A 13835-nucleotide genomic window follows, 5' to 3' on the forward strand; every position below is an offset into this window, starting at 1 on the left:
CGCTCACCATGGCCTTCACGGCCTCAAGACTGGCTTTGGCCCACCTCCCTGACCTCCCTCTCCCCTCACTCCATGGCCGCCGGGCCTTCTTCACCCCTTCAGCGTGCCGGCCCTTCTGCCTGCTCTTTATTCTGCCTGTTCAGCACCCCTCAGACCTTCGCAGGGCTGCCCCCTGCACGTTCTGTTCCCAGCTCACATTCTCTCCTTAAACAGGCCTCCCGCCACCAGCTGCACAGCCCTCTCCTTCCCACCATGTCACCTGTGACGCCTCACAGCCTCATCAGCACCTGAAATTACCTGACCTGTTCACAGACACATCTGCCAGCTGCCCCCACCTGCCACGGGGCCTGCTCAATGTGTACGTGGGGGTTGATTGGGTGCTACTTTCTTCAACAAACTCGGAGCCGGGCACACAGAGACCAGGGGTTGGAAACGCAGCTTCCCAGCCAGCCTCCCGCCTGGACCCCTGGCTCCACCAGACCGGCTCTATGATCTGGGCAAGTTATTTGGCAGCTGTGTCTCAGTGTCCTCAGCTGTGAAACAGGGCTAATGAGAGTAGCCAATAGTAGGAGTGTGAGGAGGATTAGATGTGAGTGCATGTAAAAGTATTTTAAAAAATGGAACTGTTAAGAAAAACCCCAGAACCTGAAACAGTAGGTGCTCAGATAATCAGCAACCACTATGGTACTCTGCTGCCTGCACTTTCCACTGAGACTCGCTGGTCTCTGTCAGTTGTGTTGTCTGGGCAGTAACTGGCCGTTCTTGTGTTCATCTTCCTGAGAGACTGTGAGTCCTTACAGATGAGACTGTGCTTATCCCTCTTTGTGTCCTCAATGCCCAGTAGAGGGCCTGGCCGGGAATAAGAGCTTAGTGACCGGATGGAGAGAGGGCAGGAGAGGCGAGGAAAGAAGGAAGATGGGGGGAGGGAGGGAGGAGGGCCAGGAGGAGGGAGAGAAAAATCAGAGTGTCCAGGATATAGCTAAATTATCAGGGAGACCAATGACACCCTGTCTCTTTGCTGGCCCCCAACCCTCCCCAAACACCAGAAAGAAGCTGGAACCAGTGCCCCTCATGGGTCTGCACGTCATTAACTGCTCTGGGCACAATGCAGGGCTGCACAGACTGTGCCCCAGCCTTGACCTCTGCTTTGCACACAGCAGCGCTCCCTTGCCATCTCCCTGCCTTTGTTCCAGATGCTTCTGCTTCCAGAAGTATCTCTCTTTACACATTTGCATCTCCATGTCTGATGGACCCTTCAGGGCCCAATGCAGTGACCCTTCCCTAGAAATCCTTCCCTGACTTCTGGCTGTGCCTCCTTCCCGTAAGAATGAGCTCCCTGACACATGGCCTGCCCCTCTCCCGTGCCTGCCCATGCACTGCACCGTGTCCACGGGCTCATTTGCTGGTGATGGGAGCTCTTCTGGAACTAGGTGCACGTCCGCTCCTGGGTCCCGGAGCCCAGCCTGGGCCTGGCACGGCAGCCCCGGTGTGTGCTGAGCTGAACCCAGCTTGGTCCACCGTAGCAGAGGACAAGACAGTGCCCCCCCTGCCCCCAGCGTTTCTCTGCAGCGACCTACCTCGGACGATGCTTAGTTTGTGAGGCGAGAGGGGCGGCTTAGGGACAGCATCTTTCTTTTTTTTTGTGGCAACTCCTGTGACGCTTCTGTTCTTCAGAACATCTGTTCCCCAAATCATGACTGCCAAGTTCTTTGTGTACTTGGAGTCTCCCTGGGTTACTTGTAGCTGGTGCCATTTCTCCTCGTCAACCCAGATCCCGCTTCCCAGATGGACCTGGAAGGGACAGGAACGCAAGCACCTGCTCAGTCGGACAGCATGGCAGCTGGAAGCTTCCTCGTCCTTTAAAGCACATTCCTGCACAATGCTAAGGGGTCCGTTCCGTAAATGCTACATTAGCTCATTAGCTTTCTTTAAGGGAAATGTGGTCCTCACTTCCTGCATACCAGGCCTTACTCCTGCACTTCACATCCACTATCTCGATTCTTCTTGGCACCCCTGGGAGGAAGTGCTGGGCCACTATTTTTATTGCAGATGGAAAAACCAGGTTATGGAAGGGGAAGCAATGGGGCCAAAGTCTCTCAATGAGGCAGGTGCAGACCTGGAGTTCTCAACCAGATCATGTTAGCGCAGGCTGCTCAGAGCCTGACCAGGCTTCAGGCCCACACCTGGGCAAGTCCTTTCTCTGCAACACTTTAGGGAGACCTCTCTCCTTCTAAGGTAAACACCCTGGGACGCACATCCTACTAGCACAGAGGCTCTACATAGTCGTACACGGGCTCGCCTGGCGAGCTATAAAAAAGGCTGGTGCCGAGGCGCCACGTTCAGAGATTCTGAGTTATCTCGTCTGGGAGGGGCCCAGGTACCGGGATGGCTGAAGGCTCCCCAGGTGACCCCAGTGTTCAGTGGGGTGGGGGCAGCACCCAGGCTCTGCCACTGATTAGACAGTGTGTCTGTGCAGATCCTTCCCTGTCTCTGGCTCCAGTTTCCCTGAACTCGAACTAGAAAAGTTGGATTCATCTTTTTTTTAAATATATTTTTAAAAATTTTAATGATTTCAGAGAGAAAGGGACAAAGAGAGAGTTAGAAACATCAATGATGAGAATCATTGATTGGCTGCCTCCTGGGGATCGAGTCTGCAACTTGGGCATGTGCCCTTGACCGGAATTGAACCTGGGCCCCTTCTATCCACTGAGCCAAACCAGCTAGAGCTGGATTCATCTTTGCGCTCCTCTGGCTCGGTACACCTAGGATTTTTAGATACAACCCCAGAGTCCAATTCTGATGGCACAGAGCACAGAACGCAATTGCACGCTCCCTGTACAGGAGCGCTCGCAGAGTTTCAGCACAGCCAGTGAGCTGCAAGCTTGGAAACTTTTTCTCCTTCCTCGCTCTTTTAACAACTCAAAAAACATTTGTTAACATTAACCATCAAAACATAGAGTTTGACTCTGACGTGGCCATTTATGTTGTGTTTCTGCTCAGTCTGTGGAGGGTGAAGAGGCCTCTGTGGGGAGGGAGGGAGACAGCCGCTAATAAGCCAAACTTCCTAAGGGGAATGAAAAGGCTCTGCCAAAGGTCCCTGTCTCCGGGAAGACCTGCAGGTCGCCACCAGGGCATGGTCAGGAGATGTCTCGGGAGAAGTCCTGGTCTGACAGACGGCACACACACCCACTGGTCAAAGATGATTAAAGGTCTTTCTGCTGAGGCTTGGCTTGGAAAGGAAGGTGAGCACTGCACAGTGGCCAACGGGTCAGCCAGCAGCACTCCTCCTCCACCAATTACCGAGGTTTTAGCACCACTGGAAAAAAAGCTACACAGCCCACCATGGCTATCAGTAAGCAAACAATCCACCTGCCACATCTGATGTCACTTCCTTGTGCTCAGAAAGATCCTCCAGACCTCTGCAGGCATGACATCAGATAACCAGATCCACCTGCCTCCCTGGGCCACAAACTTCAGTGCCGCCCATCTGTTCACAGGGCTCAAGGAGGTAAGCGAGCCTGGAGTGCGTGTGCTGCCTGGAGCTGGCCGGGCAACACTAGCCCAAGGTCAAGTCTGAACTGTTCTCTGCAGTCTGCACTGTGGGCAGGCAGTCTGTGCCAGGGCAGGCATACTGGGGTCACGTGCCCTGTTGCTCCCTGCTGGCCCCAGTCACCTCCCCCATGACACTCCAGAGCTAACCACGCAAGCTCCCAGAGATCGAGGAAAAACAAGGAATTTGAACAAATTCAGAATTGGAAAACCACAGAGACGGAAGATAACTTCAGTTTTCAGAGGTCTCTGCTCTTTTCTATCCCGGGCCTTGCTTATTGTTAAAAGAGAGATGTCAGTCATTTTAGCCAAAGTTCTACAACAGAAGGGGGCACAGATATTTTTGAGCACCTATAATGAACCAGGCATTGTATCTTCAATTTATTTATCCTCATACTGACCTTAAGGGATGAGAACAGGTAGGAATTATTCCCATTTCACAGACATGAAGAGAGACTCAGGGGACTAAATCGTTTTTCCTAAGACATATTATCAATAAAATTTAGAATAAAGATTCAAACCCAAATCGGTATGACCCCGAAGCCACCTTCCTGCTGCAGCCAGTGTCATGGTGGAAACAGCAGGTCCATCAACATTCACTTAGTCGTCCTTCCTCTGCACCCGCCGGTCCGTCCCTGGCAGCCCTGCTGCACACAGGGAACCCGGGCAAAGCCGCAGGCTGGCCTGCCGACCTCTAGTCCCTGCTGCCTCAACCCACCCTGTAACCTGCCAGACTGACTTCCCTAACACACAGCTTTCCTTGGATTAGATGAATTCCGCAGTCCCTTTCAAAGTCTGTGGAAGACATGGTTCATGTCAACCCCTGGAGTCTCAGATGGCTCCCCGTTCGTTGTCCCATCAAATCTGACCTCCTCTGCTGGCTTCGAAGGCCTCGAGGACCCTGTGTCCTAGCGTTTCCCTGCTCTGGCCATCACTCCAGGAATCTCCTGAGCACTTCCTTTCCTCCTGCTTCCATTGTGCATCCCGAGAGCACGGGCCTGGAGCCTCTGTCCCCAGGTGTGGATCCTGGCCAGCTCTTCTACCTAACAGCTGAGTATTCTGGGCAAATCACTTGACCACCACCTAGCCCGCAGGGTGTTTTGAGAATTAAATGCGGAAACATAAGTAAAAAAAGCCTTCAGGACAGCCAGTAACTTACTTCCTTCGCCTTCTTTCCTCACCCATGTCTCCACTCACGCCTTTCCCCTGTCCAGGAATGAATGAAGGGATTGTCTTCTTACACTTGCTAATCTTTCAAGCCCCAGTCCAAATACAGAAAACACTTCTAACTACTCTGGGGCTAAGTTCTACCCCAGAGTTAGGTTCTACTCCCTCTGGATTTCTAGCCTAGCTAGAGCCCTCACCACCTGAATCAGCCTTCACAGCGCATATCTGGGGAAGGGTCAAGGCTCTGCATCTCCGTCCACTGCAGTGATCAGGACTAGTCCAAACACAAAGTAAGAAAATGATGGCATGTTTAATATGTTTTCAGGGCACTGGCTTTCAGTTCTGATGAGTTGCTGTGCTTTGGAGAAGAAAATCTTTTCTGTGACATTCACTCATACAAGGCCAACTTCATAGCACAGAAAGAAATGTAAGTAAGACCATCACAGGTATCTGCTGGGCATCTGGAACAAGGGCTCTGAGGGCAGCGAAGCTCAGGGTCTCCTAGAGCAACGCCTCACTTTCAGGGATGCAGCAGAATAGACTGGAAGGAGCACTGGCCTGGAACCAGGAGACCTGGCTTCTTGCCTCTCACCCAGTGGTTCTCAACCTTCCTAATGCCGCAACCCTTTAATACAGTTCCTCATGTTGTGGTGACCCCCAATTTCATTGGTACAAAGTGAACATAATTAAAGCATAGTGATTAATCACAAAAACAATATGTAATTACATATGTGTTTTCCGATGGTCTTAGGCGACCCCTGTGAAAGGGTCATTGGACCCCCAAAGGGGTCGCGACCCACAGGTTGAGAACCGCTGCTTTAACCTGTTGTACTATTGTAGATGGGCCTCTTTGTGTATTTCCCCGTGAGTATCATGTATATATTAGAGTTAGACTGTTTAAATGTGAATGGTCTTTGTGGCTTGATGATTCAATGAGTTTTTGAAATAAAATATTTAGACAAAGAAAAGCAATGCACTTTATCGAAATCAGACAGTAACTTTTGTGGCAAGCACCATTCACATAAACCACAGCTTGCTATTGGTCAAGGGAGGCTGTTAAAAACATGACATCTGGTAGGATGGAACTTGATAAAAAATGTCTTTGTGGACTGTTTTGTAGGACAACAGTAGTTTCCTACTGGGAAACAGATCCCATTTTAACGCTCTAGGCTTTGCAGAGATGAAGGCCTTTGTTCAGCAGGGGAAAGGAGGAGGGGTCAGAAAGACAGCCCAGCCAAGAACAATGAGGGCTACTTCTGGGAGGTGGGTGCTGCTCTGAGGAACTACCACCCATTTCCAGTATGTCGCTCCTTTCTCTCCCTTCATCCATTTCTCCCGCCTGGCCACAGACTAGTTGCAAACAAAAGCCAGGTTAGTAACACGTTAGCGCCAAAGAAAAAACAAAATCAGCATTTTCAAGAAATGCTGCGCAAGTCATTTGTGAAAAAAATTAAGCGAGATTTAAGAGACCCATTTTTGGGAGGAAAAGTGATAACTTTGCAAAAGAAGCCCCTGTCATCCTCAGAAACTGTCCATCAGTTTTCAAAGCAAGACACACAGGATCTCTCTTGGAAGCTACTTTAAGAAAAAGTCCCTAGTCATTCCACAATGTGATCATGACTAAAAGGAAGTCAGGAAAGAAAGAACAGTCCTTTCTTTCCTTTATCTTCAATTGGGAAGGGCTCACCAAGCTTAGATATACTGTCTGAGTCACCAAAGTCCTAGGGAGCAAGGACCACATCCACCTTCCCAGACATGGAAGCTGAGGCCGAGAGGGGGCAGGACCGGCCTGGGTCACACAGTAGGACAGAGAGAGAGCTAGGCTTAGAAGTCAGGCTCCGGGCTTTCTGCTGCCACCTCGCCCCTGCTGTTGGCTGAAACAAGGAGATGCAGCATGGGCCGATGGCCGGGCCCATCAACTCTGCCTCTGCGGGGAGGAAGCGCCACATCCGAGAGAGCTCTAAAGACCGCAGCTTTCTTTCCTCAGCTTGACTATATTTGCCTTGGCTCAGTCTGGCCAGTTGCAGGGATATATCTGGACAAACCCAAATGCAACCTTTTCTTTCTCATCAGCCCCCCGGGGAACAGAACTGGGTAAATAGAGACCTTTGAAGCCCGAGGCAAGGAAAACGCACTGACACTGATGCTTCTCTGGGGAGAAGGGAGGGGTGTCTGCAATACACCCGATGGTGGCAGAGAACACAGCACTAGGACGGAGGAATTTGACCGGAGCCTGGATAAGGGGCTCCACTGTACCTCTTCCAAGGTGAGTTCACTTGGCTGTTAGACCAGTTTTCTTCCTGCCCTGCAGCCATATCTCCCTGTGACTGACTGAACGACTTCCAAAGGCTATTCCATTGCTTTTAATTACTAACAGCATTGAGGTTTTCTTTCATGGACCGCGCCCCCCCCCCCCCCAAGGGTCTAAAAGACAAGCTGAAGAGTCATTTGTGGGCTGACCACCACTCAATGTTCAGCTTGAAAGCGGCACAGGGATGAGAATCAAGTCTCAGTCACCTCTTGTGTCCCTGGCACCCAGGTCAATGGATACATATGGACTCATGATCTGTCACTCAGTTCACTTCTCGTTCACCTTAGAAATGTATGCATCTGCTTTCATGGGAGGGGAGGGCAGTTTTCAAACTATCATTTAAAAAATCTTTCCCACTAATAAGCGATTTTAAAATGTCAGTTTAGTTTTGGCTCAGTATTTACAAAACAACAACAAACCAAACCAAACCAAATGATGAGAAAAAGAAAAAAGTCCCAGTAAAGGTCCACTTGTGATAACACACTGATTCCAGAAAGTGTCCCTTAGGGACAGGCCGGGAGGCCACCCGGCCCGCGCTCGGGAAGCCCCGCACCCGCTCCATCTTTACTCTGACTGAGACACTCGCAGGGAAGCGGTATTGAGCTTGGCACACTACCTTGCCATTGTCTAGGATATACTTGTCCATGACAGGTGCAGGAGCGGGGTAATAGGACGACGTATTTGCTTCCTCACTGAAAGTGCTCCGTAACTCCGGCTCGGGCTCGAGACATTCTGACTTTACTTTTTCCAAGTCAATGGCGGGACCTAGGCAGTTAAGAAAAGAGATCTGTCTAGAACTCCAAGGAAAATAAAATGCAAATATTTTTAACTATGCATCTATCAGTACATAGTGGCACAAAATATACCTATATATATATACTGGCTTATTTTTGTCCATTGGACTACACTTAAACCCAGGCTTGAAACTAATATGAGGTATGAATGTCACAAGCAAAAAGTTGGAAAACTGGAATTCAAGAATGGACTAGACTCTAAGTATGAATGAGAAGCACTCCTGCTGGTGTCTCTGTCTAATGGACATGCAGGGACTACGTTTCCTGCACAGGAAAGAGGTCCTGCTAAGACTGGGTGGAGAAGGGTGCATCTACTGCAATATGAAGGTTATGCATTTGCCCAAACCCCCATCTCTCCAGCCTACAGTGGAACGGACCACAGCAGATGAACAGAGGTGAAGGGAAAAGCAGAAATGCAAAGGCCTTCCCCTCCCCAAGACCTAGTATCTAAACAGGATCATTTCACCCAAGAAATTAAAACACAATACAGATTAGGCCCCTGATTGCCTGATCCAGCAGCTACCCTGATTTTTATTTAAATGCAATCAACACAAATTATGTGCAGATTAACAGGGAAAGAAAGCTAGATAAATGGTGGTGGTTTCTATGGGGGATATGCTTTTCTCCATTAGCTTGCAAAAATGATAGACTGCTTTTTAAATCACCTATTGTGTCTTGATTACCAAAGGGCAGAGAAACAGGATGAAAATGAGTAAATAAGGCTGAATGATTTGGTTAACTTGCAGGAGAGCAACTCCGAGGGCCAATGGAGAGTTGAGCAACCTGGAAATTCACCCTAGACCAGCGGTTCTCAACCGATGGGTCGCGACCCCTTTGGTGGTCGAACGACCCTTTCACAGGGGTCGCCTAAGACCATCCTCCATATCAGATATTTACATTACGATTCAGAACAGTAGCAACATTACAGTTATGAAGTAGCAACGAAAATAATGTTATGGCTGGGTCACAACATGAGGAACTGTATTTAAAGGGCCAGAAGGTTGAGAACCACTGCCCTAGACAGACATTTCAGGAGTTGACTGGGATCAGATTTAGCTGCTGCCACAGCAGGTCCCCCTGGCTATGCAGATACCTGCAGTAACAGATGAATTTCATGGTCGAAACTTCGCTGACCCTAACCATGTGGACAACCCGGTACAGGGCTCTTTACAAACTAAAGACCTGACCACCAATCTGGTTGTGATTCTACGTTCAATTGCCACATTCTAGACTTTCGCTGGTGGTAAGGACGGTGTTGGTAATTTTATTATGAAAATTCCTCATGACAGGCCTTCCCACAACAAGAATATCATTCTTGAGTTGCTGGCAGCTGCCATCTGCATGAGAGAATCTCTGCAGTTTCCATGATTTAGGCTGAATGTAAGATGTCTGGGAGCAGAAAGGCTTGGCTCATCCTATAGAGATAGTGCAGAGCCCACTCCTGGCTCTGTGATTCTTGAATTGTGCAACCCCAGGTGAGTGGCTGGCAGCTTCAGAAGCTGGCAGAGTGGAGGACTGACAGCATCTAATTATTCTGACACCATCTCCCATAGTGCGCTACCTACTCAAGGGCTGAGCCTTGGTCGGACTCTTTCCTCCGTCCCCAGCACCTGGCACCGAGTAGGTGCTCTCTGCATGTTAGTTAAATGAATAAAAGAATGACTACAATGAACGAACAGTTCCAAAGTTTCAGAAACAGAAGCCAAAGCTTTTCCTCTGTGTGAGATCTCAGGGTAAATTTTGGAGATGCACATGAACTTCAGTGAAGTGTCTGATCTTCCTTAGAGCAGGAAGAAGTATTTCCATTTCCCCTAAATGGCATGGCTGACTGGGCACCGGAGGTGTCCTCCAGCTCTGACATTCAGAGTGACAGGCAGAAGACATGGGCCAAGAGGAGATCCATGCGGCCAGCATCACGGTCATCTGGTAAGACTGCATCCTTTCTCTAAGTTTCCTTCTTCTTCGATGAGAGGAAGGTGTGGGACAGGAGAATGCATCCAGTTCAGTTCGGACTCTGTCTGGTTCTCTCCATCCATCCCCCAATGGCTGCCAAAGAGATCTCCACAGGACTACGTCCCCCCTTGCTCAGGCTCCCCATTACCCTCCAAATGAAATCACACCCTAAACCCTCCTTAAGGCCCAGAACCAGCCTCCTCTCCACCTCAGGTGCTCATGTCTTGCTCTTCCCCATACCTCTGCCAGATCCCTCAAATGCAGTGCTGTCCAGGCCTCTGTCCCCTGGGTTTGAAGGCCACCTCCTCTGCCTGCCAGGCCCCTGGTCCAACTTCAGAGTGAAGCGTAGGTGTCTCCTTTGTGAGGCCTTGCTCTGATCGCTACCAGGTAGGAGGTTTCTACATTACAAATGCTTCCAGCAAATTATGTCTGCAGCCAACCGCTGTCCACATCAGCCTGTGAAGCTCCTCAACAGCAAATATTTGTCTGCAATCATGACACCGAGGACAGTGCCCAGCACACTGCAGGCTCTCTGTAAACTCGTGACATGAGAGAGGGGAATGAGTACTGGGGGAGGAAGGGACTTAATTAAATGGGCTGGAGCAAAGATTCTGAAAAAAGCCTGCAGCTGAGGTGAGCCACCTGGGGGTGGACACAGGGGCGGATGGGAAGCTATCCTCAAATGTCTGAAATCTTTTCTGCGTTTGAAACATCTATAGGCCTTTTCAGGAAGTAGAAACCAGGGTTGTTCAACAGAAATTGGAACCATCTAGCCAGGAGAAGGGACAATTCAGATGGCGATGGAGGGACAGGTAAGGGACATCAGAGGCGCACAGTCAGGCTCCATTCCCAGTGGGCTGGCCCACCCTCCCACACATGCAATTCCTTCCTGCTCGCAGTCTCTGCTTGTGCATCCCTGTCTGGGTCATTCTATCCCCAGGAAAGTCCACCTCTCCAAGCTCCACCAGGGACTCAAGGCCGGACTGCAATGCCACCTCTCCCATGAGGCTGCCCCTTCCTTCAGAGGGAGGTAAGTCAGTCTCTCCACCCCTCGGCTTGGAATTTGGGGTCGGAGAGACTGGAGCATAAGTTCTGGATTTGCCACTTGTGTTTAGGCGAGCTGCGAACTCCCTCAGGCTCCCTATGGTAATCACTGTCTTTATGTCAGAGTCCAGGGTCAGCACAGCACCTGGTTCAAATTCTACCCTCAGCAGGTATTTTACACATCGATAATCGCCTAACCCAGTGGTCAGCAAACTGCGGCTCTCGAGCCACATGCGGCTCTTTGGCCCCTTGAGTGTGGTTCTTCCACAAAATATCATGTGCGGGCGCACATGTACAGTGTGATTGAAACTTCATGGCCCATGCGCAAAAGTGGTTATTTTGTGGAAGAGCCACACTCAAGGGGCCAAAGAACCGCATGTGGCTTTCAAGCCGCAGTTTGCCGACCACTGGCCTAACCTCTCCGACCCTGCTGCCTCACCTGAGAGGAGGAATGACAACAGCAACTTGGCCAGATGACAAATTAAATGACGTAACCAAAATATGAAAGGCCTACATCAGTATCAGGCACAGAGTGGCTGCTCAGTAAATAGTGACTCACCCTCCACCCTCCCACACACACGCGTTACACTTGGGGCTCAATTGGTCCAGTGCTGGACCGCAGCTGCTGTAAGCCAGGGGCCCTGCTGGCCTTCTTTAGCCCCAAGTGCCCTGCGCAGGCCCAGCTCAGAGCAGGCCCTTGCCCTGTCCACACACCCTCGTTCCCCCACTCACACTGGTCTCCCCAGGAGGTACTGGGATCTTCTGGCTCTTAAGGAAACTGATTCCTAACGTTCACGGTCAGCAATGTTGAACACCCAGGGACTGCTAGTTGTTAGCCCTGCTCTCCGCACCTGCCTTTCTCTGGTGTTGTGCATAGAAGGTACCTGGTGCCTCAGCCCAGCAAGGAGGGCAGACCAAGGGCACATCTTGGAAGGGTTTTGTCAGGAGAATTGGGTGTGATCCCAGCCACATGACCTTAGACAAGCACCTCAACTTCTCGTGCCTCACTTTCCTACCTGCCACATGGGGCTCACCGCTGACCATCCTGCAGGCTGACTAAACCTCTGGGAGCCCAGCACCAGGGCAGGCATGGAACGGAGGCTGAGAAGAGGCAGATAAATGAAGGAACAAATCAATCAGGAAAGCGAGTGTCTAGAATTACAGAATCAGAAAGAAAAGGAACAATAAAAGGAGTTTCTTTGGGGAGAGAAGGGAGGGCCTCAGTGCTTTTCATTTAAGGCAGGGGGAACACTTCATTGCAAATTTTAGTCGGCTCTCCTCCCAAATGTTGGCAATTTACATCTCATTACAACAAACGCTGCGGATTGCTGTTTTGCTTTTAAAAATTTCAGAGGCATTGTTCTCCTTCAAACACATGTGACCAAATTAGCCACAATAACAGGCACTCGTGCTAGAGACAGCATCGTACGATCTGGCGCAGATATTTTAAGCAACAAAGGAACTTTTTTCACTTGTGGGAAGAGTAGAATTTTTTTTTTAAGTCTTTTGATCCACTTCAGGTTTATTTTGGGGAAAATACAGCTTCCATGGAATGAAACCTCTCAGCGGGGTGAAAGAAGCTTTTAAAAACATATAAAAGGTAGTACTTGTCCTTTCATTCAGTCATTCCTGAACCCAATGATCGCACAGCTCTAGGCCTGTCAGAGGCACTGGAGACCAGAGAACGGTAAGGCGCAGCCCACCCAGTGCAGGAGAAGATGAGAACTGAACACGTGAAGCACTGTCACATCCACACAGACAGTGGGAGGGGTGGGGGGGAGGGAGGGGTTGATGGGCAAGCACTGGACAAGGTGTTAGGAAACACGGTGCAAATCCCAGTTCTGTTACTTCCTTCCCCTCTTTAAGCCGAAGAGGCTTTTTCCATGAAATGGGAATCATGGCAGAGGGAGGGGCTTGGTAATGCTTGTTGGCACAACAAAAAAATGAAATTATACCTTTCTTTGTCCTTGTTTATCTTAAATTGGATGCTATTCTTTCTGAAAACCTCTCTTAAAAGCAAATGCTCGTGTTACTTCCAAAAGATTCAGAAAGCACCTGTTTCTTCAAAATATATATGTTGGGACACTGAATACCATTTCTGATTTCTGCTGAAATAAAGCTAATAGTACCAGATTTTTTTTAGAGAAGTACTAAGTCCTGCCACTTACACTTCTGGACGTGAATAGGAAGTGTCTCTGCTCTCAGTGTAATTCTAGCTTCTTCATAAATGCAAAGTGAACCAAGTCAGAACTCTTAAATGCACACAGAACCCCTACTGTGCAGCAGAGGCACAGCGGATGGGGTGGAAAAAGCATTCCACTTTGCGGAAAAGGAGCCGAGCGTAGGACAGCTATGCAACAATGGAGGTGCACAGGATCTTGGACAGACAGGGAGCTGGCCCAGGCTCCTCTGTGGGCCCCATCATCCCTCACCTGCCACTCTCACCTGCTGCTGTAGCCACATATGGGCTTCTTAGCCCCCTATGCTTCCAGTGAGGGTGGGGACAAATCTGGTCTCATTCCTTCAGTGAGAACCTACTAAGTGCCAGTCCTGGGCTAGGCCTTGATCGACAGCCCAGCAGTGGGCAACAGATAATTGCCAAATAATCACGGGACAGTGTGATGAAAAGTCCTACACTTTTGACCAGACAGGCAACAGATCATCGCCACCCTGTGTCGCTAACAAGGGTTAGGACACAGACTAGGGAACAGAAGCGAAGAAGGAGGCACTGCATCCGGAGGAGACTGGGGAGTCTTCAGGAGGACGGCCACAAGGTTTATGCGGGGTCTCGGAGGACGGATGGACAGAGCTTGTTGCGGGGAAGGGCTGGAATGGGGTAGTTATCTCCATGTGGTTAGAGCAGGTGGCACAGAATCGAGGCTCACTGACCAACTAGGAAGTGAGCAGTGTGATGATCTGCACAGACGTGGGAGGGAGAGATCGCTGCTAGATCAGCGACCCTGGAAGGCTTCAGGAAAGAGGTGAGCTCTTACTGGAGCTTTGATGGGTGAGTAAGG

At 49.9% G+C, this 13835-nt stretch overlaps 1 protein-coding gene across 3 annotated transcripts in view; it reads right to left on the reverse strand.

The window, feature by feature from the left end:
• BEND5 (BEN domain containing 5) overlaps positions 1–13835 on the reverse strand; it is a 211546-nt gene that overhangs the window by 169487 nt on the left and 28224 nt on the right. The window contains exons 4-5 of one of the 3 annotated variants that reach the window (XM_036351598.1): positions 7644–7792; positions 1578–1791 (exon numbers count right to left, since the gene is read on the reverse strand). The exons of the other annotated variants lie outside the window; for them this stretch is intronic. Coding sequence (XP_036207491.1) covers positions 1578–1791; positions 7644–7792 — 363 coding nt within the window. The remainder of the gene's footprint in view (positions 1–1577; positions 1792–7643; positions 7793–13835) is intronic. 3 annotated transcript variants of the gene reach the window in all.

The sequence above is a fragment of the Myotis myotis genome, unplaced genomic scaffold (genome assembly GCF_014108235.1).
Source record: "Myotis myotis isolate mMyoMyo1 unplaced genomic scaffold, mMyoMyo1.p scaffold_m19_p_2, whole genome shotgun sequence".
In the NCBI taxonomy this organism is placed as follows: domain Eukaryota; kingdom Metazoa; phylum Chordata; class Mammalia; order Chiroptera; family Vespertilionidae; genus Myotis; species Myotis myotis.